Raw genomic sequence first — 27,887 nt, forward strand, 5'->3', positions numbered from 1 at the left:
CACCCAGCAGTTTCAGCAAGCCACAGCTGCTGAGTTGATGAGTTCACGGGTGCTAGCACTGCCTTTTTGGGCTGTATATTGGTGTGTTTCAGTGGGAAAAGGAAGACTGAGCTACCTTATCTACGGGAGCCAGCACTGTTGTCCTGACAGCAGTTTGGGGAACTTTGATACCCAGAGTGCGTGTGGGACCGACCAGTTCAAGAGAGGGACTTCGTGTGACAGGAGAGGGACTTCGTGTGACAGGAGTCACATGACCACTCAAGCCAGGGTGTCCAAAGGAGAGGACTTGCGTGACAGAAAACCTAACGAGGGCTTCAGAGGAGTGAACCTCGTGGAGTGACTAGGAGGTCGCTGTGAAAATTCCCGGGTGAAGGAAATAAACGTGATTGTTGCCACATTTGAAACTCAAGCCAGTCTCGTGTTCCCCTGACATAGTTATGAGTTTATAGGGACCACGATCATCTGGATACAGACTCAATCTAAAAGACCAGTGGACAAGGAAACAAATAATCCTAAACCTGAAGACCAGATCCATGCGCTGATCCCTCTTTAACTGACTGATTTGACGTGACTGACTTGGGGGTTTTGTTTTGGAGAATTCTTAGTGATTTTTTTGGGCATTTGAGCTTGGACTGTAATGGTCTGGGATTTTTTTTCCCCACATAGAATGATCTGTTGTTTGTCTAGAGTTGCCATTAAGGCTGGTGTTTGGGTACTACGTTTAACGGGTTAATTCTATTATTGTTAGTTTGTTAATAAATTTTGTGTTAAACTTAACCCATTCATTTATGCGTCTTTTAATTGCTGCTGGGGAGCGTTCGTAACAATGTATTAACAATTTATTAACATTGGAGGCAGTCAGTTAATTACTGGGAATGAAAGTGTAGATCTATTTTCTTTTGGAATTGAGAAAAATGCGGAATAATCTTACTGTCATTGTTCTAAAGTAGATGTTGAGATGTTCCTCGTAATTGGAGAGTCTTGAAAAATGGGACAAAGCTACGATGAAGGGATATTCATTTAAAGCTATGGGGCACAGGAATTTCTTTTTGCAGAACTAGTGAGTCTGGAATTTCTTTTACCCTGCAGAGTCCTGGAGACTGGGTCACTGGAGTTTTTAAATATGCACATTTGTAAAGTCAAGAAATTGAGCACCATGTAAAAGTGATGAGACATGGAGTGGATCAGCATATTGAAATGGCAGGAGGAGGGGGATAAGCTTAAGAAGCCAAGTGGACTGCTACTTGTATTTTTCTTGTGTTCTTGTTGGATTTTACTTTGATCAATCATTCGGGATGGCAGAGTCCCAAAATAAGATCAGATTTTCTTTTAAGCACTTAACTTGGAGTTGAAAGCGACTCCAGGAAGTGTAAGGAGGTAGTTAAGGTGTAAAGTTAATTTATTAAGTACATTAGAAGACTGACCTATGATTGATTGGTAACTAAAAGCTGCTTCTTTACAGTTTTGGGTGGCCATAGGCCATGGCAGCAGCAAGAAACATAGAGTCACTGGCACCTCTGCTTTCCCTGGAATCCTTAGTGCAGCAGGCAAATGTGAATCACGTTCCAGACAGCAGACTGTCATCTCTAAGCATCGAACCAGAAGATGGGGGCTTCAAGGAGAGATTTGTACTGACTGTGGAAAACAAATACAAATGTGAACATTGCCACCTTCCACTCTGCAATCCCAAGCAAACTGAGTGTGGCCACAGATTCTGTGGAAGCTGTATACAAAAAATTCTTGGGTAAGTTCAGTTCTTAATAAGAAATTCTAATGTATAATTTTTACTAAATTGAACTGTACTGGTCTGTCTGCTGATGTGATAATTTTCATTTGTTTTACACATTCACATCTGAGTGTTGTGTCTAACATATTCTGTTGTATTTTGCTACCACTCAAGGTGTTTAGGACTTTCCAAACAAATTGTCTAACATTACAACAGGGTCAACATCAATTGGGAAAGTGGGCAAGAGAATGGTAGATGGAATTTAATTCAGATAGGTACAAAGTGATGCATTTTAGGAAGTTAGCCCAAGCTAGGACATCGATGGTGAATAGCAGGTTCCTGGGGAGTTAAACAGAGAGACTTAGGAGTATAAGTAGATAGTTCCCTGAAAGTAGCAATATAGATAGACATGGTGAGGTAGATGTATGGCATGCTTGCCTTCACCAGCTGTGGCATTGAGTACAAAAATTCAGAATGCCATGTATTATTACCCTAAAACTAAGTTAAACTATGGGGCAGTAGCCAGTAGAAGAGGCAACTACTGTACTTCTATCTTTTCTTGATAAATGCAAATTTGTAAGTCTTACAGTAGTGTAATTTGACTCTAAGCTGTTTTTCTTGTAGAATAATTTTGTGGTCATGTTTATTTGAATGGTGACCCAATGTGAACTAAATTGTTTACAGCAATGATGTTCAATATAGATAGTGGGCTGGACACTAGAGATTAATGAACTCTGGAGTCTAGAGGTTGTGGCATTAGGAATGAATCTGTAGAATTTTTACCAAGTAATTCTCAATGTGTGTGAGAGGAAGTTTTGAAACTAGAAATGGATGTGTCTGGTATTAATTTGAATAACAGACCAATGGGGAAATTAGTCTTTTCAAAAGAGTTATGAAATCAAGATATCACATTGTTATTGGAATCTAACTCATTGGGATTACATTATTTCATGTTTTATGTTTCCAGGAGTCCAAAACCAATATGCCCACTTGATAACGTGGCTTTATATGAGAATAAGGTAAGCAATTGAGTACATTAATGGTTTTTGAACTTAAGTTTACGTAATATTTATGCTGCATTAATATTAATGTAATTTTTATTTTCAAAGGTTTTTAAGGACATCTGCTGTAAAAAAGAGGTTCTAGCACTTCAAATCTACTGTAGGAATGAGATAAATGGCTGCACAAAGCAGCTACCTCTCGGAAAGCTTGAGGTAATTCATGGTATAACATTAGCTGAAACACGAGTTGTCGATCTGCGTTCCTGATGAAGGGCTCAGACCTGAAACGTTAACTGCCCGTTGATGCTGCATGACCTGCTGAGTTTCTCCAGCACTTCTGTGTACTGTACTAGACCCTAGCATCTGCAGATTTTCTGTTTACCGCAGTTTCTGTTGGTTATTCTGATGTATGTTTAGATAAGAATTGGGCCATAGTATGTTTTCGTTTAAGCTGGGAAGCTGAACACTTTTAGATTTGACTTTAAAAATATTTTTAACACACCATCGAAAGCTTTGAAAGATGTACAAAAATCACAAGATTGGATTTTAAGATTATAACCAGTTAGTGGAGTCTATTTTGAATATTATGCAGAAATTAAGAAAGTATTCCTAGTATGCCAATTTCAAGACTGTGTTAGCACCATCAAGAAAATGCTATACTTGAATATTATCTCCCAGTGGCCACCCATTTCAATTGCCACCCCATTCCCATGCCAACATCTGTCCATAATCTCATGCACTGCCAGACTGAGACCACTCACAAATTGGACGAACAACACCTCATATTCTGTCTGTGCAGCTTCCATTTGTATGTCATTAACATCGACTTCTTCAGTTTCGTTAGTTCACCCACCCCCGCTCCATATATTGATATTTCTCCTTTCCTCTCTCTCTCTCTTGCTCGCTCTCACGTGCTCTCTCTCTCTCTCTCTCTCTCTCCTTTCCTCTCTAGGCCATTTCATGCCAGGCCTCCACCTTGAGGCCGGCTACAGGAGCAGATGGAAAACTAAGAATTTATCTTTCAGACAGCACCCCTAAAATGCTGCTCCAGCGTCCCACTCATATCCAGAGGCACCTCGTAGTGCCCTCTGAATCTGATGGAGGCAGGGCGACTGCTGCTGTAGCGCCATTGATCATAAAAACGTGGCAGAGAAATGGCCGTCTTCCCTACCCATAATTCTCCACACAGTTGTAAGCACTCTGTGGTTCCCAGAACAGTTCCAGCTGTGTGGGGGATTATGGCTAGGGAAGATGGTCATTGCTCTGCTGAGTTTTGAGCCGCAGAGAGCAGGCCCTATTGCCCCTGACGGTCCCCACCATGCCCCGCTGACAGCTCCAGCTGCCCCTACGGCTCCTGCCCTCCGCTCTAAGAGGGGGAAGGGTGAGCGGGGAAATGGGTCGCGGGCCGACGGCATCATCAGCCTGCCCCAATCAGCCGCTTGTAGCGGCTATACATTCAGGTCAGGTGACGGAGTGCAGCGCTCCGCCAATTATCCTTCCCCGAGAAGGGTTGGAATCTACGCCTCGGAGCCAGCCACAGCGCGCTCAAGAAGGTATGCCTTTAGCTGTAAGAGCGAAGAACCTCCGTGTTTGGTCTACCTGAAAGTGCCTTGTGTCTCCTATCCTGCAGCTCTGCATTCACCGTGCCACCGCCTCCCCGATCAATTCTCACCCTTCCTCTCCTGTCCTATTCAATTATCAGGTTTTGTCCGTTGCTCTGTCCTCCTCCTGATCTTTCTTTCTTTCCTCCCAGGCTTTTAATTCAGCTACCTGCCTGCTTTTTACTCAGTCCCGAAATGTCTGTTATATACCTTTATCTCCTTTGGATGCAGCAGGACTGCTGAGTTCCTCCAGCATTTCTGTGTTTTTACCTGAGCTACAATGTAATAACTACATCTCCACACTTTCATGCTTCACTACAAGAACTTATTCATTTGTTCTTTTCTTCTACAGGCTCACTTACTTGAATGTCCTTATCAAGAAGTCCGATGTGCACGCAGGGGATGTACAGAAAAGGTTCAAAGGAAAGATTTAGCTGACCATTTAAATTCAAGCTGTACATATCGGGAACAAGCCTGTAAATACTGCAAGAATAAAATTACGATTGCAGAATTAAAGGTAAAAGTGCTCCCCAATAAATGTAACTATCTACAGTTAACAGTGTTCATTGCAGTCTCTGCAAGTTTTTGGAACAATTAGAATAATGCTGGAAAAAAATTGCTTTGTATTATAGACAATAATCTCATCGCTTGGCCACACACTTTTATGACTGACATCATGATTTTGTGTTCATGTGTGTACCTTTTAGCTGAATTAATTATGTATGGTTTTTTTTTGCAAATACAGTAGTAAGGCCATCATGTGTATTTCCTGCATTTCTTCACACCACTCTCCACATTTCTTGATGATTCGCCCTTCTTACCCAACCTTCCCTGTTTCCTGACACTTTTCCTTACAATTGTAGAATGAGCAATAATTGCACCTTCACCTCTTGCCCCCCTCCCACCAAGAGACCTTAACAGCCCTTCCAGGTGAAGCATACATTCACATGCCCCTCCTCCAACCTTGACGACTGCATTCAGTGCTCGCAACTGGAAGCTTAAGATAGCAGTGGCACTCTTCATTGGCCATCTTCAGTGGCATGTCATTTCAACTCCCTTTCCCATTTCCACACTGGCCTGTATGTCCTTGGCCGCCTTCACTGCTGCTATGAGGCCAAATGAAAATTAAAGCAGCACCTTGTATTCTGTTTGGGTTAGAGTGCATGGATTTAAAAAATAAATAAATTTAGACATACAGCACGATAACAGGCCCTTCTGGCCCACGAGCCCATGCTGCCCTAATATTCCAATTAACCTACAACCCCATACATTTTGAAGGGTGGGAGAAAAGCAGACTGCCCAGAAGAAATCCATGCAGACCTGGGAAGAATGTGCAAACTCCTTGCAGACAGCACCAGATTCGAACGAGGTCGGCGGTGCTAAAACAGCTTTGTGCTAACAGTGCCACCCCAATGAAACACTGAAGTTTCCAATTTCAGGAAATCCACTCTCCATGTTCCTTTCTTACTCCTGCCAACCCACCCAGAGCCTTTCGCTCCATTTATTCACCTTTTCCAGCCCTCTGGTTCATTATCCAGACATGTTACCTTCTCCATCTGATTCTCTCACACACATTCCTATCTACTTGGGTTTCTTCTCCCATGAGCTCACCTTTTCAATCCACTCCCCCTCCAGGTTCAATCTACCCATCATTCTTCCTTTGTATGGTTCCACCTTTAAACTTTCAGCCTATGTCTCAGCACTCCCACTCCTTCCTACTCCCCCACCTATCTCCATTCATGCGTCATCCCCTCCTCATCTGGTTCTACCTCTCACTTAATACCTCTATCCCACTTCCATACACCTGGTTCTGATACAGGAACTTCACCCAAAGCTTTGATTATCTATTTGCCTCCATAGATGTTGCTTGACCTGCTGGGTTCATCCAGCAGTTTGTTTTTGCTCCAAATTCCAGCTTCAGCAATTTCTTGCGCCTCTGTCAGAAGGGGACAACCCTTTTAGTGGTTAGCCTGGTGACCTTAAGAAATGGCTTTGGAAATTTACTTCTGATAAAGCAAGTGTATAAATGTGAACATTGATATTTTTATGCTCAGCTATTAAGAGCCCAGGAGCTCACTTAAGATCTATGAACCAAAATTAAATTCTGCTGATGTACATCATCTGCCATCTTGTAAAGGGAAAAAAAAGAGCTTTTTTCACAGTGCAGTGCATCGAATGACCCAAAGACTTCTTGACTCAAACCAAAGCTTTTATTAGCAAAAGAATGGGGTGTATTATATCAAGGTCGACCAGACCAGACTGACCTGGATCTGGTTAGGATCAGCCCTTTATGACCTGCCAGTGGGCGTGGCTACAGCTCTCAGCCAATCACTACTACTATATGTAAATATATGCAAATAAATACATTGGTGATAGTATTCATACTTTCACACAGAGTTGAACATATAATCAAAATGAAGCTAGCCTGTTCTCATTGGAATTTAGGAGAATGAGGAAGGATCACAGTGAAACATTGTGAATGTTGAAAGGCATGAACAGAGTAGGTATAGAAAGGTTGCTTCCCATGGTGGGAGAGTCTGGGACAAGAGGGCCAACTTTAAGATTGAACAGTGTCCACTTAGAGAGGCGGAGGAATTTCTTTAGCTAGAGGGTGATAAATATGTGGAATTTGCTGCCACAGGTGGTTGTGTAGGCCAAGTTGTTGGGTGTATTTATGGCAGAGATTGATAGGTTCTTGATTAGCCAGAACATCGAAGTTATGGGGTGAAGGTCATGTAGGTGCTGAGTAGGAAGAATGAGTAAGCTCATAATTAAATGACTGGGCAGACTCGATGGGCTGAATAGCCTATTTCTGATCCTATGTCTTATGGCCTTGTGGTATTTTCATGTGCCTGACCTTTTAGGTGGTAGAGCTGATGTGCTCAGAAGAACTACATTGGCTAGTTGGAGAATGTTATTTTGTAACTGACTCAACCACAATTACAACATTTCTGCTATTTCTTTCTTAATTATAGCTTCAAGCATTATTCTGTCTACGGATGTTAAACTAACTGGCCTTCAGTTACCTTTGCCCAAATTCCTTTTTAAAAAAAATTGTCTTAACATTAGCTGTCTTCCAATCTGCCGAGACCTACCCAGAATGCAGAGAATTTTGATAAATGATTACAAATGCCTCTACTCACCATATGTTTCCATCAGGACCAGGGGATTTCTCTATCTTTAGACCCACGTTTGTTCTGCATTACCTCTTGACTGATGGCAATTGTATTGAGGTCCTCCCCTCCCATTGCATCCTTTAACGTCTTTCTTTGGCACAATAGACATGTCTTCGACTGTGAAGGGGCACACAAAGTAGCTGTTAATGGCCTCGATCATTTCCATATTATCGAACATTAATTCCCCTTTCTCATTTTCCATGTAACCTACGTTCACTTCAGTCAACCTTATCCATGTTATATCATTATAAAAAACCCTATCTGTTTTTATATGTTGTGCTAGTTTACTTTCATAATCTCAAATAGCCTACAGGGTTTTTTGTTGATTAGAGCATCCATCCCCAGGACCCAGAGAATTCTTAAGGGGGCCATGGACTGAAATCATAAAAATTATATTTTTTTTAATGTAATCGGTAGTAGAGAAGAATGGAATAAACCAACTGAACAACTGCTTCACAGGGAAAGGGGCCCATAAATTTGGGCAGAGTCCTAAGGGGACCAAAACAAATAAAGGGTTGAGGATGGCTGGTGAGAGAGAGCTGTACCATGTTCTATTTTTTAAAATGCTAACTCCATTTGCATGGCCAAGAGTTTGACGCATCGAGTGAGACTAATATTCAGTGGGAGGAAGTGGGTGTGTGGAATGAAACTGACTTGAAAATCATTTAAATTTACGCCTCTGCATATTTTTCAAAATCACAATGCATTTTATTTTAAAAATACCAGTGCTTGAGACTAAACATTTCTAGTCAAAACCTTCAGAATGCTCTGGGAATACAACAGGTAATTTCCAAGTTAAATTAGCTACCTTTTTAAAAATGGTTGTAAGAATATGTGACTGGTTATTAAATACATGGAAATTAATTTAATAATTGATACACAATCAGATTCAGCAATATATTTTTAGCTGGTAGAATTTAGAAAATAAACTAATTAACTTTTTCTTCTCTTAGAAACATGAAGACTTTGACTGTCCTGCATTCCCAGTCCTATGCCCTAATAAGTGTAATACTTTTATTCTAAGAGGAGAGGTAAGTTGATATTTTAAATTTTTTATCAAAACTTTAGTAAGTTTTAATCATTGATAGATGATTATAAATGCCTCTACTCACCATAGTTTTAGGATCCCTGGATGCATTCCATCAGGACCAGGGGATTTCTCTATCTTTAGATCCACATTTGTTCTGCACTACCTCTTGAGTGATGGCAATTGTATTGAGGTCCTCCCCTCCCATTGCATCCTTTAACATCTTTCTTTGGCACAATAGACATGTCCTCGACTGTGAAGGGGCACAGAAAGTAGTTGACCTTCAGTGCTATCTTTGTAGAGCTTGCCTGTTGTTCCTGTGACTGAGTGCTCTGGCTTCCTCCTATATCCCAAACCTGTGAATTGCTTATTTAATTAGCCCCTAGCATGCAGAATGATTGCTAGGGTTCTGAGGTGATGGAAACATGGGGATATGGCATAGGTTAGGGTAGGATTAGGGTAGGATTAGTGTAAAAGTGGGTGCTTAATGATTAAGACCAAGTGGGCTGGAGGGACTACTTCGGTGCTGTATCATTGTGACTCAGTGGTGGTGATGAGCCATGGCCATGAACTGCTGAGAGCTTCTGGTGAAGGTACTCCCAAAACGTTATTGGGGAGAGAGTTCCAAGCTTTGGATGTGGTGATGATAAATGAACAGCAATGCATTTGGCAGTCAGGATAAGGTGTGACCGATGGAAGGGTTTCTGCAAGATGGTGTTGCCAAGGGGCTTGAGCCGTGGTCCTTGGTCGCAGGTGTCATGGGCTTGGAAGATGCTGCATGTAGAAAATATCTGTTGTGAGCTGTAGAGGTGTGTGCGACAGACCGAGGGGGTGTGTTCTGTGATTAACTTTCTACCCTTCATGATAAGTCAGCAAGCTGCCTGAATTTCAGGGCTAGAAGACAACAAAGGCAACATGCTGCTTGAATGAAAGGCAAATGAACTCTTTGTCCTTTGTTCATATTGCATGGCTCCATGAAATCTTCGTATGGTATTACTGTAGTTTCAACAGAGAATTGAAGAAATATTGGAACTGTTTTTTTAAAACAAAATGTTTGAGCTCCAAGCTGACATTTAACTCCTTGCACGTGGCAAGCGTGCCACACTTCTTCAGGTACAAGTTCCAAATTTGCTGGCTGAGCTCTTGGAATTTCCCAGCTGCACTCTGCTGTTTGATAAGCTCTCCTCATTGGGAATCAATACCCCTCTCTGTAATTGGATCCTGAACTTCCTAACGGAAGTCTGGGTCAGCAGCAGAACGTTGAGCACAGCCCTTCAAGGCCCACTCCTGTTCACATTACTGACCCACAACTCCATCGCCAGATCCAGCTCCAACTGCAGATGACACCACGGTCGTCGGCTTCATCAGAGAAAAGATGGAAAATCTCATGAAAAGGTGGAAGAGTAAAAACCTGAGTCTCAACATGGACAAGACGAAGGAGATGATCGTGGACATCAGGACCAGAAATGACCTTTACAACTTTGTTGTAAAGTGGAGACCACCAAGTTCCTTGGAGTTCAGTTAACTAGTGACCTATGGGGGACACGCAACATTTCCTCATTTCTCAGGAAGGCACAACAGCGACTGAACTTCCTGAGAAGACTGAAGTGGACAAGGCAATCAGCCACCATTATGTCAGCCTTGTATCGAGAGCGTCCTGGCCAGCTGCATCACAGTGTGGTATAGTTGCTGCAGAGAAATGGATTGGAGACCATTCCACAAGGCCATAAAAGTGGCAGAGACAATCACTAGAGTCTCCCTACTGTACACCCCTCCAATCCATATGGTCTACCAGGGTCGTTGTCTTAAGAGGGCATGAAAAATCATTGAGGATCCCTTCCATTCTACGCACAGCATCTTTAAGGTGCTCCCATCGGGGATGAGATACAGAAGTATGAGAGCCAGCGCCACAGTTTCTTCTCACAAGCAGTAAGAATGCTGAACAATCAAAGGAACTGCTCACACTAATCATCTGAGACTCTCATATTTATCGGACAATATTTATTTGTATAGATAAAATACTTGTTCTGGATATGTATTGTTTGTCTGTATGTTACGTCGTGTGCACGTTCGCACTGAGGACCAGAGAACGCAGTTTCGTTGGGTTGCAAGCTGCACCAGGTTGGACTTCCCACAGAAAGTGTGAGTCCATTTGAATGGAGAGGAATAATGATGAGAAATTTGGATATTTCATGATTTGAATTAATTAATGATTTTAAATGTTTAGTTTTTTTTAGCATTAAAGTTTAAAAAAAAATCAGTATTTTCAAATTTTTAATTTATTGATGCTCATAATTTTGGCTTTTGCGTTTGAGGTCAAAGTTGACCATTTTGATAGCTGGCATAGTGAGAGCTGTGTCTTTGTCATCTGTAAATAAAGAAGCTGTTATCTGGCTAGGGGTTGTTCCTTCCACCCATGATTCAGCAATGTTCCTGCAGTCCCTGCCTCCATGCAGGGATTCTTCATTTAAAATCTGGTACTTTAAGACGATGCTCGGAGGTCTGCAAAAGGCAAGTTTGTCGCTTCATACATCAGTAGCATGTGGCTTCCTGCTGACAGCAGGCTCTCATCCTTTATGTTCCCCATTAAATAGAAAAAATAAAATCTGTTTGTGAGGCTCAGTTTATCATTTTGTACAGAGCAAATTTTCAAATGTAGACAGATCAGCTTCTGCTAATCTTGATTGCTTTATACACTGTTTATGTAGGTATTTTGAAGAAACTACTTGATGTGCATTTTCTTAAGATGAGAAACGACAATGCAGTCTCCTGACAATGAATAATTTTACTTTGAAAGTAACTTTTGCAGATATTTGTGATTTGCACTGATAGCAGAAGATACCACTGACAAAGAGTGCACTCTCCAAAATGGCTCTCGGTTCCCTCATATGACATTACAGATGGGAGGCGCTCAAATATTATGGGAATATTTACCATAAGATGCTGGAAATCACAAATGTAGTCAATGTTAGAAATGTGTTAGCAGACCCAGTGGCCTCTGTTGTGAGAGTAGTAATTTCAGACAACTGACTCTTTGTAGCTTAAAATTACAATTGCCAACTTTGTAGATTTGATTTTATTGAATCATCTTGGTAGAGCCATTGACTGAATGAGGGAGTGTACAAGAGGGAGATAGATCAGCTCGTTGAATGGTGTAATGACAACAACCTTGCGCTCAACATCAGCAAAACCAAGAAGATGATTGTGGACTTCAGGAGGACGTCAGGGGAACACGACCCAGTCCTCATTGTGGGCTCAATAGTGGAGAGGGTCAAGAACTTCAAATTCTTGGGTGTCAATATCTCCGAGGATCTGTCCTGGATCCTCCACCTTGATGCAATCACAAAGAAGGCTTGCCAGCAGCTATACTTTGTAAGGTCTCTGAGGACATTCAGTATGTCACCTAACGATTCACATAAACTCCTACGGGTGTACCATGGAGAGCTTTCTGCCTAGTTGCATCACTGCCTGGGATGGAGGCACCAAAGTCAGGACAAGAATAAAATCCAGAGGGTTGTTTTTTTTTTGGTTTTTTTTTATAATTTTTTTATTTTTCACACCATAAATCACAATAGCCATGATATACACTTTTTCTTTTTCACACATTTACAGTGACTTTTTCTCCCCCCCCCTCCCTCCTCCCAAGCCACCCCCCCACCCCCCCCCTCTCATCCATTTTAGGTATACAATCTAGGTTGCATTAATTCAGTCAGACAATGTTGTCATTCAACAAAAATACACCAGAAATTCTACTGAGTCCATTCTTTTCTTTTCTTCTCCTTCCATCAACTTAGGTAATGTTTGTTCCCAGTAGGTTTTCGCTATTGTATTTAATGTAAGGCTCCCATACTTGTTCGAATATTTCAATATTATTTCTTAAACTATATTATTTTTTCTAATGGAATACATTTATTCATTTCTATATACCATTGTTGTATTTTCAAATTATCTTCCAATTTCCAGGTTGACATAATACATTTTTTTGCTACAGCTAGGGCTATCTTAACAAATCTTTTTTGTGCATCTTCCAAGTCAATTCCAAATTCTTTATTTTTTATGTTACTTAGGAGAAAGATCTCTGGATTCTTTGGTATATTGTTTTCTGTTATTTTATTTAATATCTGATTGAGATCATCCCAAAATTTTTCTACTCTCTCACATGTCCAGATTGCATGAATTGTTGTTCCCCTTTCTTTTACATCGAAAACATCTATCAGATACTGTTGGGTCCCATTTATTTAACTTTTGCGGTGTAATGTATAGTCTGTGTAACCAATTATATTGTATCATACGCAGCCTCGTATTTATTGTATTTCTCATCGTTCCAGAACATAATTTCTCCCATGTTTCCTTTTTTATCTTTATATTTAAATCTTGTTCCCATTTTTGTTTAGTTTTACCATTTGTTTCCTCATTCTCCTTTTCTTGCAGTTTGATATACATATTTGTTATAAATCTTTTGATTAACATTGTATCTGTAATCACATATTCAAGGTTACTTCCCAAATCCAGAGGGTTGTTAACTCGGCCTGCAACATCACAGGCATCAGACTTCACACCATCGAGGACATCTACATGAGATGGTGTCTTAAAAAAGCAGTCTTTGTCCTCAAAGACCCTGACTACCCAGGCCATGCCCTCTTTACTCTGCTACCATCAGATAAAAGATACAGGAGCTTAAATATGAGCACTCAATGGCACAAGGTCGGCTTCTTCCCCGCTGCCATCAGATTCCTGGATATTCAATACCTTACTTTTACTGCTCTGTTATTTTTTACAGTAATGTTGTACGATGGCTATAATATGAATGTTTACAGTAATGCACTGATGCAAACACTGAATCTCATAACTTGCTCATGACAACAAATTCTGATTCCGAATATGACCATTTTAATGCTTTGACAAATTTGATCTGCAGGTTGCATTCTCTGCCTTAGTGTCACATTAATTTCCTGACAATTATAATATCTTGGAAGATGGTAATTATTTGATCTGCAGGCTATTCCAAGAGGGAAGTTTAAAAAAGTAACATCTCATTTACTATTCTCTTTGAAGTTAAAGAACCATCAGTTACAGTGCCTCAATGTGATCATGTCCTGTCCTTTCTCTCAACACGGATGTAATTTCCAGGTTAGTGCAACATTTTCTTTTAAAATTTAACCGAACTGAAAGATCTGGCCCATAAAAGTTGGAGAGTTCAGAACAAATAGCGATGTCTTGAATTGAAGGGATTGGGCAGAAAGAAAACAACATCTAGGAAGTTACAGCATTGATGAAGTAACCCATAAAATAAGCTAACTGCTTGCTGACTTCTCCTGAACTTTGCTGCAACTCCACTGAATTCCATTGCTTTCTGTCAGCTCTAGTGAACTTTTGTTTTACTTTTGCAGGGAAATAACCAGGAAGTTAAAATGCATGAAGTTAATGCAATGGCCCAACATTTAACATATGTGCTGATGAAGAATGAACATCTTGAAAATATGGTAAATATACTGAATGGTGTGCACACCCTGATTAATTTTGTTTTTGCTGTTGTCTGTGATTGCAGAGGTTTTAAGCCAATGGATTGAGAGAGGAGGGAGATATTGGGATGGAGGGTGTGAGGCACATCTGCAAGGTTATTCTTCTGGTCAGCACACTGTTTTGGGAACCTGTGGTGTGTCGTCCTTATTCTTTCGAAATTAATGTTGATGTCTGCATTGAAATCGTAAGATGTCACTGGTTTTGAATACTGAATAATAGGAAAATTTGCCTTGGAATAAATGGCTCAGTCATTGTTTAGATCTTGCACCTTATCTTAAATAAAACCAATCTCTGAAGTACTGGTGCCAATGTAGGTGATGTCTTTGCTGTGGGCGTCTTTGTCTCACATGGTATTGAGTCTTTTTTGTTTCAGATATCCCTACTACTTAACTATCCTGCCCATCTCTGCATCTTCTATTCATATTATCTCTGCTGGGATGCTATTTTGTGCCACTCAGTACCTTTGGAAGAAAACAAGGATCTCAGAATGATGGCAAACTTAGACCTTGTTTGTCCTGAATATTTTAGCTGATTTCTTCAGAATATCAGTGGATTAAAGAAAAACCCAGAACATTTAATGTTTGTGGGAAAAAATGTACAATCAATCCCCTCAGTAACTTTTGATAGTTGATTAATAAATAGGTCATTTTCAAATTAGTGCAATTTGATGGGGCTCCTGGTGTGATTAAGCAATAATCATCTGATACACATGGCATGTTGAAATTGTTCTGTTTCACTTTCATTTTTGGAAACAACAGAACTTAACTTTTGTTTTCTGTTGAATTTGGAAGATTTGAACACAGAAGATTTTCTTTATCATAAGTGGTGCGACTCCTTGTAACCTTGTCTAAATAACAACTTCAGGTTGCTCATTCTGGAGTATCGTTTAATCTGTTGGAAATCCCAGGATATTCTGCTTCACATTTGTTCCATCATGTCTGGGAATTAGACACCAGTGATTTCTTGTAAATGTGTAATTTAACCAGACCAAAGCAGGGCTGCTCAGTTTACCTTATTGCTGCTACCTTTACCATAACTTCTCCCCCATTACAAAATTATAAATTGTATGCATTAATGTTAATACAATTTAGCTTTAAAATGTAGGAAGAGGAGCCATAGTAAAGTAAAATGAATTTATGTTTTTCATTTTGTTTGGACTGTGACAGATTTATCTGGATAACATTGAGCTTGTTTATTCTGTTTAGTGGCTTTTCTAAGCCCTTATCGACTGCTCAGTCAGTGGACAGAAGGGGTTTCTTTATTCTGCAAGATAGTGTTCAGTCTGCTCAATGCGCCATCTAGTGGTCCACAGTTTAAAAGGACATTGTGGGTGCTGAATCACTGAACCATCTTCTCAGGGACATTGTGTCAAAGATAGCTAATACAAATTGAAATGCCACATTTAAAATGGGTAGATGCTCATATTATCAAAATGGCAATTAGCAGTGTTTATTTGCTTTAATATCAATTTTAAAGTGTCTCTTGCTCTGTTGGTGACCTTGGGCTTATTCGTATGAAAGAAACTACAGCATTTTCAAATCAAGAGGTAATCCTTAGAGAATATTGAAATATTTGACCCAGCATAATATTATTGACTATTTCTAGGCTTTAACAATTCACTGAAAAACGTTCATTAAGCTCAATCCTGATTCTACCTTCTCCACATAGAATACGTGACCTTGGATAGTTTCTGAGATCAACACAGATTTTGTTTTGACACAAATCTGGAATTACCTCTTTTGTTTTGTACACAACAATAAGCTTGTTATGTTTTCCTTGCCTTGATTCAGGCCAGCATTGACTGAATGGTCTTTCTCTGTACAATTCTGTAAAAGAAGAAGATAGAGTCTGAGGGTAAACTGCCAAATAATATGAAGGAGCTTCTTCTCGTATACAAAAAAGGTCACTAAAGTAAACATTGGTTCTTTGTAGGATGAGAATGGGGTATTATTGGTGTCAAGTAGAGAAATGGCAGAGGCTCTAAAGATAGTCTGCAAAAGGAATTCAGCTGGCCAAACAGCATCAGTGGGAGAAAAAGAATGGTCAGTGTTGCAAGCCAAAATTCTTCATCAGGTCTAAGGAAAGTTAGAAGAGAAACAGGTTTAAGAGGACAGGGTGGGGGGGGGGGGGGGGGTGGGGGTGAAATAGGCCCCACATAGGATTGGTCAACCAGGCAGGGGTGAAACATTGAAACATTGTAGGCAGAGGAGTGGCAGATAGCAGACCCCCCCCCCCCCCTCTCTCTCTCTCTCTCTCTCTCTCTCTCTCTCAACAGTTATGGGAAGGGAGAAGGAATGTGGTGTTGAGATCAAGACTGGACAGCCATGATATTATTGAATGGCAGAACAGACACGTGGGCCTGTTTGACCTACTCTTGCTTCTTGGGCTCTTGCAAATCACTGGTTGTTCAATATTCCCATTATTCTTTTCTCTCTCTCTTGACTCCCAATCAGTATTTATTGCCATGAACTTTATCTCAAAATTTTGCACCAGCATTACAGTGCAAATATTGCTATAAATTACATTTCATAACTAAATAGAAGGTAGTGTCTGTGCTTCATTGTCCATTCAGAAATCTGATGGCAAAGGATTGGAAGAAGCTGTCCTTGTGCTGCTGAGTCCTCGTCTTCAGGCTCCTATACCTTTTTCTTGATGGTAGCAGTGTGAAGAAGGCTTGGCCTGGGTGATGAGGGTTCTTGAGGTGAGAGGTTGATTTCTTAAGACACTGCCTCTTGAAGACTGGTACCTGTGATGTCACTGGCTGAGTTAACAGTTCTGGCATTTTTTTTCTGTCCTGTGCATTATAGCACCTTCGTACCAGACAGTGACATAACCAGTCATAATGGTCGCAACCAGGCAGACTGTTGTCAACTTTGTTTTTCTAGTTATTTTACAACATGTCTCTTACCTTTTAGAATGTAAGTAGAACATTTAATTCCACAGCACCTCAATAAATTTCAAGAGAATAATCCCAAAGTGACGGTGCAGAGATAAATCAAATAAGCCACAGGCTATCCCTCTGGTCATCAACTATATTGGGAAGCCCACAGTTTGTGTGGACTTCACCTTCTTGAGACTCTGGGACTTGATGTAATCATCTAATGCACCTTGCACGTGTTCCTTTTGCATTCAAGTTTTGCAAACAATTTTTTTTAGCAATATGTTTTACATGTCATGTCTGTTAAAACTCTCCCATTTTTAGGTGCTAACTAATTTAAAGGAACATTTGTGTAATGCTGTTCACAACATGAAATGAGCTAAAGAATTTCACAGTCTATACAGAACATTTGAAGAGAACTGCCATTACAGCCAGGGTGGTGATCTCTGGTTTGCTACCTGTGCCAAGTGCAACTGAGGACAAAAATGGAAGGTTAAGAAAAATGAATGTGTGGCTGAGGGGCTGGTGTAAAGGACAGGGTTTTGGCTTCTTGGATCATTGGGATCTCTTTTGGGGAAGGCATGACCTCTACAAGAAGGATGGGTTACACCTAAATCCAAACGGGGTCAATATATTGGCAGCTAGGTTTGGTACAGCCGTCGGGTGCGGTTTAAACTAATTTGGCAGGGGGGTGGGAACCTGTATGATAGGGCAAAGGACAGAAAAGATAAAACAGGAAAAGTTAGGTTAGGCAGTGAAAGTTAAAAATCAGAAAGAGCAAGGAGGGTGAAAAAAGCAAATCTGAAGGCTTTATATCTTAATGCAAGAAGCATTCGGAACAAGGTAGATGAATTAGCTGTGGAAATTGAGATAAACAAATATGATTTAATTGGGATTACAGAAACATGGCTGCAGGGTGGGCAAGCCGGGGAACTTAACATCCCGGGGGTATACGATATTTAGGAGGGACCGGCAAGAAAGAAAAGGGGGTGGGATAGTATTGATGGTGAGAGAAGGGACCGACACGATTGACAGAAAGGATATCAACTTGGAAGATGCGGAATCTATATGGGTAGAACTGAGGACTAGCAAGGGGCGGAAAACATTAGTGGGGGTGGTATATAGGCCTCCAAATAGTAGTGTAGAGGTGAGGGAAGGTATTAAAAGAGAAATTAGAAAAGCGTGCAATAAGGGAACAGCTGTCATCATGGGAGACTTTAATTTGCATATAGCTTGGACTAGCCAAATTAGTAAAAATACTGAGGAGGAGCAATTCCTTGAATGTTTACGGGACAGTTATCTAGACCAATATGTCGAGGAACCAACTCGGGAGCAGGCCATTTTAGATTGGGTATTATGCAATGAAAAGGGGCTAATCAACAATCTTGTTGTACGAGGCCTTTTGGGTAGGAGCGATCACAATATGATCGAATTCTCACTCGACATGGAGAGTGATGAAATTAAAACCGAGACTAAGGTCCTGAATTTAAGTAAAGGGAATTATGATGGTATGAGACGGGAGTTGAGTAAGATTGATTGGGTGGTGTTTATAGGGGAGTTGACTGTGGATAGACAATGGAAAGCATTCACAGATCTAATGGAGAAATTGCAAAAATCGTTTATACCGGTTTGGCATAAAAATAAACCAAAAAAGGTGACTCAACCGTGGATAACAAGGGAAATTAGAGACAGCATTAGGTCCAAAGAGAGAGCATATAAATTGGCCAAAAAAAGTACCACAACCGAAGACTGGGAGCAGTTCAAGATGCACCAAAGGAGGACAAAGGGATTAATCAAGAGAGCAAAAATAAATTACGAAAATAAGCTTGCGGCAAATATAAAAACCGACTGCAAAAGCTTTTATAAATATGTCAAGAGGAAAAGATTGGTGAAATTCAGAGTAGGTCCTTTGCAGTCGGAATCAGGGGAATATATAATGGGGAATAAGGAAATGGCAGACCAATTAAATTCTTACTTTAGTTCTGTTTTTACAAGAGAGGATACAAATAACCTCCCAAGGATGTTGGGAAACATAGAGACTAATGCAAGGGAGGAACTGAAAGAAATCAGTATCTCTAAGGACATGGTCTTGGGGAAATTGATGGGATTGAAGGCAGATAAATCCCAAGGGCCTGATAATCTACATCCTAGGGTACTTAAGGAAGTGGCCATTCAGATAGCAGATGCTTTAAGAATTACTTTCTAGAACTCGATAGACTCAGGATCAGTACCCATGGATTGGAGGGTAGCTAATGTTACCCCACTATTTAAAAAGGGGGGTAAAGAAAAAGTGGGGAATTATAGGTCGGTGAGCCTTACATCAGTAGTGGGCAAAATGATGGAATCCATTATTAAGGATGTAATAGCAGAGCATATGACTAGCAGAGAAGGGATCGGACGGAGTCAACATGGATTTACAAAAGGTAAATCGTGCTTGACAAATCTATTGGAATTCTTTGAGATGGTGACAGGTAAAATAGATGGGGGAGAGCCAGTGGATGTGGTGTACCTGGACTTCCAAAAGGCCTTCGATAAAGTCCCGCATAAACGAGTGGCTTACAAAATCAAGGCTCATGGTATTGGGGGCAAAGTATTGATATGGATTGAGAACTGGCTGGCAGGTAGAAGACAGAGAGTTGGGATAAATGGCTCATTTTCTGAGTGGCAGGCGGTGACCAGTGGGGTGCCACAGGGATCTGTACTGGGACCCCAGCTGTTCACAATTTACATTAATGATCTGGATGAGGGGATTGGATGCAATATCTCCAAATTTGCAGATGGCACTAAGCTAGGAGGGGTTGTGTGCATGGAAGAGGGGGTCAGGAAGCTCCAGTGTGATTTGGATAAATTGAGGGACTGGGCAGATACAAGGCAAATGCACTACAATGTGGATAAATGTGAGGTTATCCACTTTGGTAATACAAACCGGAGGGCAGATTACTATTTGAATGGCAATAGATTAAGAGATGGGGAAGTGCAGAGAGACTTAGGGGTACTTGTACACCAGTCTCTGAAGGCGAGCATGCGGGTACAGCAGGCGGTTTTAAAGGCAAATGGTTTGTTGGCCTTCATATCAAGAGGGTTTGAGTATAGGAACAAGGATACCTTACTGCAGCTGTACAGGGCCTTGGTGAGACCCCACCTGGAGTATTGTGTGCAGTTTTGGTCACCTTATCTAAGGAAGGATGTTCTTGCAATGGAGGGAGTGCAGAGGCGATTCACCAGGCTGATACCTGGAATAGCAGGAATGACTTAGGAGGAAAGATTGCGCAAATTGGGATTGTACTCACTGGAGTTTAGAAGATTGAGAGGGGATCTCATAGAGACATATAAAATTCTGGCAGGACTGGACAGAATGGATGCAGATGGGATGTTTCCAATGATGGGAAAATCCAGAACCCGGGGCCATGGTTTGAGGATAATAGGCAAACCATTTAGGACCGAGATGAGGAGGAATTTCTTTACCCAGAGGGTGGTGAATCTGTGGAATTCATTACCACAGAGGGCAGTAGAGGCAGGTTCATTAAATATATTTAAGAAGGAATTAGATATATTTCTTCAGTATAAGGGTATTAAAAGGTTACGGAGAGAAGGCGGGGACGGGGTACTGAACTTTAAGATCAGCCATGATCTCGTTGAATGGCGGAGCAGGCTTGAAGGGTCGAATGACCTACTCCTGCTCCTATCTTCTATGTTTCTATGTTTCTATATTGAGTAATTGCATGGTGTGATTCCCTCGGTTACCCATTTGGTCATTATCTCTACTAAAACACGAAAGTCTGCAGAAACCATGCTTGAAGTAAAAACTCAATGCTGGAGAAACTCAACTCAGCAAACAGTGCACTTTATGTGGCAAAGATAAAATGTATCTTTATCTTTGCTTTCATGCATACCTCGATGAAGGGCTCAAGCCCATAACGTTGGGTACGTATCTTTAAATTTGCTACATAAAGTACACTGACCTGCTGAGTTTCTGTGCCATTGTGTTTTTGGTCATTATCACTGCCAAGTTGAGCTATAAGAAGCCTATTTATATACTTGGTTGATGTAAATCAGTAAAGATAAATTGTTTATTTGAGGATTCTCAAATCAAATGGTGCGCAATTGTGTTAATTCTTAAGGGGAATAAAGAGGTGAAATCACTTTTTTAGTTTGAAAAGAGACTTTCAGGGCTCTTTTTCATTTTGAAAGTAGCAGGAAGACATGTTGGGTTCTATCCATGTTGAGTCACACTGGAGCATCTGTGATAGGGAAATGCAACAATCCTTCCAGAGTAACACCATTGAAGAGAGAGAAACACGAAAGTCTGCAGATGCTACGATTGTAGTCAAAGTTGTTCCACCGAAATGTTGGAGGAACTCAGCCAGTGTTTCAGCATCCTTAAAAAGCAAAGATATATTGCCAAATGAGCCAGAAGCAAGAAATTTCATAATTTAGACAGTGCTGGCTAGGGGAGGAATCCAGACCAACAAAAAGGTGTTAATTGGACATGATAAGAGGGAAGATGGGAAATATATGTCTGTGCAAATTTTCTAAGATTTCCTGCTTCTGGCTCATTTGGCTTATTCCTTGAAGAAGGGCCCAGGCTCGAAACGTTGACAATATATCTTTGCTTTTTATGGACTCTGAAAGATTGGCTGAGTTCCTCCAGCAATTTGGTTTGCTTTTAGAACATTGAAGAGAAGTTAAGTCTGTCTGATGACTGTCAAATCCACCTGACCAATTGACTAGGGTTCAGGTTTTCTGGGTTACTGAGACTGATAGACTTGGCATCTCTTTAATGTGGAAAGTGCTTTGAACTTGTCTATAAATTCTCCTACATAAACAAGGTTCACGAGGGCTCCATCAGTTGGCATTCTCATGGTGGACAAAGCCTGGACAAGAAAGGCGGAAAATATTGATATTTTTGAAAGCATTAGAAAGTGAATGCAGAAGTTGAGGAAAAGGATATTCTTTGAGAATGATAGTAGAGCAACAACTTATTTATTGGACAAGTAACCAAGAGATCAAATCCCAACACTGGACTTTGAATTACTTTACCTATCATTTTAAAAATGTCCATAAAATTAGCAGTGTTTTGAAAATCCATCTGGTCCTTCAAGGGAGGGCAATGTGGTTTCAGATTTCAAATCTGCCCATATGGTGAACTCTGAAATCACTGAGCAGTAAGCTCAGATTTGGAGGCAGCATGGTTAGCGAAGCAGTTAGTGCCACGCTGCTACAGTACCAGCGACCGGGACCAGGGTTCGAATCCTGCACTGTTCGTAAGGAGTTTGTATATCCTCCCTGTATCTGTGTGGGTTTTCCCCGGGGACTTTGGTTTCCTCCCCCCCCCCCCGCCCCCGTTCAAAACATACTGGGGGCTGTAGGTCAATTGGGTGTAATTGGGCAGTATAGACTCATGGGCTGAAATGGCCTGCTATTATGCTGAGTGTCTAAGTTTAAAATTTAAATTTAAATCAAGGGTAATTGGGGTTCTGCAGGGTGGATGGACTATCCTGTGCTGCCAGATATTGAAAAGTAATAAAGTTAAATCTAGTGAGTTCATTTGTGCAGCAAATTATTGATTTCCATGTAAAATGCATAACAGGATACTAATGTTTTAAAATCCAAGAATTCTCATTAGAACAAGAAATGTTATTCAGAATGTATATATCAGTGGCCATGACTAAGGGATGATTACAACATCAAGGAGACTTTTGGAAAAAGAACATCTGATAATATGTTGCCCAAATCAGGTGATGTTGAGATTGTATTGTGATGAGGGATCACCTGAGCGAATGAATGGATGTAGCATTCCCAACCCTACAAGTTGATTTCAACTTTCAGTTTTCTTTCTCCTCACTAATTCAGTGCCGTACTATATACTGTAAAGGCTTGGGTTACTGATCACATTTATGAGTTGGTATCGTGCTGACTTCCTTCTTCGTTGTGTATCCAATGTATTTTACAGTCTTCCAAACTTCAGAGTTTAAAATCTTCAGATCTTTATGGCTACTCACTTTCCTTCCACCTAGCAAAAGTTGTTATTGAAGAACTGCACAAAGGTCACTGGGAGCAAAGGAAGTTTGAGCTGGAACTTGAACTCTTCTTTCTATTGAAATCCCAAAGTGCCTACAGATGATGCAAATCTGCATTGAAGGAAGCTGATGAAAATGCCTGCCATGTCAGATAGCACAAGTAGAAAGAGAAACAACTGACGCAGTGGGTCAAAGTCCCCTTGCCAGCATTCTTTCCACAGATGCAACCTGACCTGTTTAGTGTTTTCAGCATTTCCTGGTGTTGTTCCTCTTTGTACTTTGTTGTGTACATTTAAACTCTGCCCTACTAATTTTCTGCTCTAGCTGGTCCACAAAAGCTTGACACTTGCCAGAATTTCCCTCAATCTCTGTTTTAACCCGTCCCCTAGGCATTTATTTCTGTTCTCGAGCATCTCCTGGTTCTGATCAAAGGTCAATAACATTAAATATTAACTCTCCATGTTCACTTTAACTGCCTTCCTTACTGAATGCTACCAATAATTTCTAAATTTATTTTGGTTATTCTTGTGATCTTTTGAACTGGTTTTGCTAGTTTGGATTTAATTTGCTTTCAGGTTTGCTTTTTTTAATTGTACAAATCCCAGTCAGGATCCTGTTATACAGGCATGCTAAGGAAAACCACAAATGGGTAGTGAATTAACTAACAATCCCCAGAATTGGTGTCTACAAAATGCCATTGAACTTACGAGTAGATTTTTTTTCTTGTTGAGGGCAGATACACCAGTAGCTGATTTTATTCTTGCTGGGTTCTAAGAATATGGAAGGTGTTTAAAGATGTTGGTAGTGCAGTAGATTTTTTTTGTCTTTGGCTCTTGTAGGAATAAGCACTCAAGCCACCCAATCTTTAGAATTCACTGAGTAACTTTTTTTTCTGGGTTACTGAAGCTGACCTCTTTAATGAACCTCTAAGTCAGCAAGCTGATTGACAACAGTGCAAACACATTTCCAACTGGTCCACATTCCATTTTATTGAGGATTTTGTAATGATGACAAAGTCACATTATATTTATGTAGCTGCTTGGTTTGGTTATTATTTAAGTGCTTTCCTTGAATGCGGGACTTTATCCATTGTTGATCCAGTTTTGTGTGGACAGGTCATCTTGAAGCTTTAATGTGGTGTTGGGATAAGTAGATGTAGTTGTTCCAGTACATTCTAGTTGTGGAAAACTGTTAAGGTGAATAAAGATGCTTAAATTTGGTTTTGGACTCGGATGGAGCTAATAAAGCTAAATGTACTTCTTGCTGTTGGAACCCAGCACAGTAATTAAACTGAAATTGTTTACATTGAAGATTCTACAATAATTATCCTGACTTAAATTATAAAATAGCAAAAACAAAATTACAATTTTTATGATAGTATGAATTGGAAATTATATCCTTGAATCTGGATGTTTTGTAGACAGTGGCATGGATGCATGTTTTTAGGGTACCTTTATTCTTCATTTCAAGGAAAACATGGAATTATTAGAAATGTTACCCTTGGCTAAGTTGTTAACGCTATTTCTTTGAACTGGCTGAAGGTTGAAGCTGCGTTACCAAGGCTTGAGCATATAACGAAGACTAGCTCTTCAAGCAGGATTTAAGTTTAATTATATTTATTCATATGAGATATGGTCATTTCTGACAAGGCCTGCATTTGTTGCCTATCCATTTTTGTCTTTGTTGAGTACTCATCCATTTTCAGTGCATGTCCTCTAATAGTGAACTAAAAACAAACTTGGGAAACTCAGTGAGTGAAACAGCATACATGGGGGGAAATGGTGTGGAATTCTTTTGAGTCAGGATCCTTCATCAACCCAGATGAAATGTCTCAACCTGAAATGTCGACTGTCCATTTCCATCCACAGATACTGCCTGGTCCGTTGAGTTCTTTCAGCTTTTTATTTTTGTGCTCTAGGTTCCAACGTCTGTAGTCTCCTGTGTCTCCATTCTTAGTGCTGTCACAGTGTGTTTTGGATTGTGTATTCCAGGACAGAAATAGCATTGCTTCGCCACAATTAAGGGAACTAAGTTTGTTCTACATTCTCCAGGGTTTTGCCATTCATTGTGTAGGTCCTGCTCTGGTTTAACTTGTAAAAAATGCAACACCTCACATTTGACAGTGTTAAAGGAATCTATAAGGAGTTTGTACTTTCTCCCTGTGTCTGCATGGGTTTCCTCCCACCCTTCAAAACATACCAGGGTTGCAGGTCAATTGGGCAGCATGGGCTTGTGGGTCCGAAGTGACTGTTACTGTGCAGTTTGTCCAAATTTAGCATTTAAAATTTAATTTTCATGCATCATTCCTTGGCCCATGTTCCTAAATCATCGAGAACATATTGTAATATCAGATAACCTTCGATCTCCACCATGCCACCAATTTTGCGGTTATCTGCAAACTTATCAACCATGTGTCGTCCAAATCATTAATGTAGGTGAACAACAGTGGAGTCAACACCTGCAGCACATCAATGATCACAGGCCCCCAATCTGATTAACAGCCCTTTACTGCCACCCACTGTCTTCAAAGTGAATTCTTTATCCAATTGGCCAGCTTATTGTGTGTGGATTTAGTGATCTGACCGGTCTAGCATGTGGGACTCTATCAAAAGCCTCAAGAACACCCAACACCCTTGTCAATCCTCTTTATATATATATTATATATATATATATATATATAAATCTCTAGTGTGAGAGATATCATTTCCCCCATATACAAACCAGGCCCAATTATACCTAATCAGAGGTATTTTCTTTTTATTTATTTATTCTCACAGAGAGTTGTGGGTGCCTGGAATGCCTTGCCAAGGGCTGGTGGTGGAGGTTGAAACATTAGAGGATTTAAGAGAATCTTAGACAGGCACATGGTGAAAGAAAATAGAGGTTTATGAGATAGGAAGGATTTAGTTTTTTTTGCAAGCAACATACATGTTGGCACAATGTCAGGGGCTGAAAGGCCTGCACTGTGCTGTCATTTTCTACGTTCATGGTCATCGTCTGAGTTGAGAAGCTGTGTAACTTTGAGGAAACTGCACATCGAGAATGCAAAGCAAGAACACGCTGACTTTCTATTCTGTTTTTGATCTGCATTAGGTGTGGGACAAAGAGCAAAGTTCTGTTCTATGTTTCCTTACAAATGTTTCCTCCATGTACAAAATTTGGAAATTGAGGGTATTTTTATCCATTTTTTCCCTGTTTATTTTTCATGAAGCTAGTTTAGAAATATTAGTGATTTAGAGGTGATTCTATTAATTCACAAATATTCCATTGGTAAGTTAATAATTATTTTGGCAACTTTTTTGAATTTTCTTTTTATTTTTCATAAAAATAACATTAACAATGATAAAATGTCAAAAAAAAAAATATATATAAAATATAAAGCAAAAAGACCAGGTTTAACACTTTCTAACTGAAGAGCAAAATATATTCTAGTAATAAATTTGGGTATATTGCCCATCCAGAGTGTCCATTCCATTTCACTCAAGAAAGATCTTAGGTTGGGGAAAACATAGAAAGGTTTCATTAGATAGGTCTGTCTCATTTGTTCAAATGGCATTAAAGCACCATATTTGTAACAATCTCCCATACAACGTATACCCTTTTGTAATCATATGTTTAAAATTCTGTTACTTATATTCATAAGTAATTTCCTGTCTTATGTACCAAAATAGGATTATTTGTCTTTTTTATTGATTTAAGGCTCCACTTACAGATAAAGTCTTTAGCTATTTCTTCATTTATTGAATGTAGTTGCATACAAACCCAATTTGGTGAATTCCCTTCAAAAAAATATGCCAAAAATCTTGCCTATGCAGCCAGATCATTTTTTTTTAAATCTGGAAGTCTCAGTCCCCCTAATTTATAATTCCAGGATAGATTTTCCAACCCAATTTTGTTATTCCATAGGAATTGTCTTACTTGATTGTTTAGCAATTTTTAAGAAATTCTTCAGTAAAGTTGTCGGCAGTGATTGGAACAAGTATTGAAGTTTCGGCATCACTTTCATCTTTACACAACTCACTCTTCCCCTTAATGTTAATTTTATTAAATAGAGGAACATAGTTAAACTTATTCAGATTTTGTAAATTATTGTCTGATACTACTCCCAAATATTTAATTTCATCTATTTTCCATTTAAACCTACTATCTCTTTTATATCTGTCATAATTATAATTTATTAAGGGCATTATTTCACTTTTATCCATATTAATTTTATAACGAGACACTTCCATCATATTTTCTAAGAATCTTTTGTAACTTTTCCAGGGATTCTTCCAGATCTGACAAATCCAATAATCTCTTTTAATAATTTCAGCTAGAAGTTCAATTGCCATTATGAACAGTGCTGGAGACAGAGGGCATCCTTGACTACTTGATCTACTCAAAGGGAATACCTTTGACATTTGACTACTTGTAATTATCTTTGCCTGTGGATTGTGATAAAGCACCTTCATCCAATTTTAAAAAAATGCTTCCTATACCAAGTTTATCCAATGTTTTAAACAAAAAACACGATTCTAATCAGTTGAATGCCTTTTCTGCATCTAGAAGATACTATTATAGTTGGATGGCGCTCCGATCTTACCATATGTATTATATTAAACAATCTGGTTAAATTATTCACTGAATGTCTACCCTCTACAAAACCTACCTGATCTGGATTATTTTGGTAACTTTTAAAGTTTCTTGGATGATGTTTCTGTACACTACTATTCCATCTGTGAACTACCTGCTTTAAGTCGAGATGATTCTAAACTAAATAATGGATTTCTTCTATTGGAAAAAGCTCATTGGTACTATTGTTCTTTGTATCTTGCCAACGATTTGGACTAAAACCTTTGCGGCTATGGAGGCTGTGGGAGAGTTGAATGTGAATCCATGGACGCTCGGTGACTCTGGGGGGAACCTCTCTGTTGCTTCTCTTTCTCTGATTAT

At 39.9% G+C, this 27,887-nt stretch overlaps 1 protein-coding gene across 7 annotated transcripts in view; it reads left to right on the top strand.

The window, feature by feature from the left end:
- Positions 1–27,887, top strand: part of traf3 (TNF receptor-associated factor 3) — a 99,752-nt gene that overhangs the window by 62,801 nt on the left and 9,064 nt on the right. For 5 of the 7 annotated variants that reach the window (XM_069916463.1, XM_069916464.1, XM_069916465.1 and 2 more), the window contains 7 exons: positions 1,463–1,744; positions 2,694–2,745; positions 2,836–2,940; positions 4,681–4,845; positions 8,458–8,535; positions 13,587–13,661; positions 13,922–14,014. In XM_069916463.1, coding sequence (XP_069772564.1) covers positions 1,482–1,744; positions 2,694–2,745; positions 2,836–2,940; positions 4,681–4,845; positions 8,458–8,535; positions 13,587–13,661; positions 13,922–14,014 — 831 coding nt within the window. In that variant the 5' untranslated portion in view covers positions 1,463–1,481. The remainder of the gene's footprint in view (positions 1–1,462; positions 1,745–2,693; positions 2,746–2,835; positions 2,941–4,680; positions 4,846–8,457; positions 8,536–13,586; positions 13,662–13,921; positions 14,015–27,887) is intronic. The other 2 variants (XM_069916467.1, XM_069916468.1) reach the window with 2 other exon arrangements.

This window comes from Narcine bancroftii, chromosome 2 (genome assembly GCF_036971445.1).
Source record: "Narcine bancroftii isolate sNarBan1 chromosome 2, sNarBan1.hap1, whole genome shotgun sequence".
In the NCBI taxonomy this organism is placed as follows: Eukaryota; Metazoa; Chordata; class Chondrichthyes; order Torpediniformes; family Narcinidae; genus Narcine; species Narcine bancroftii.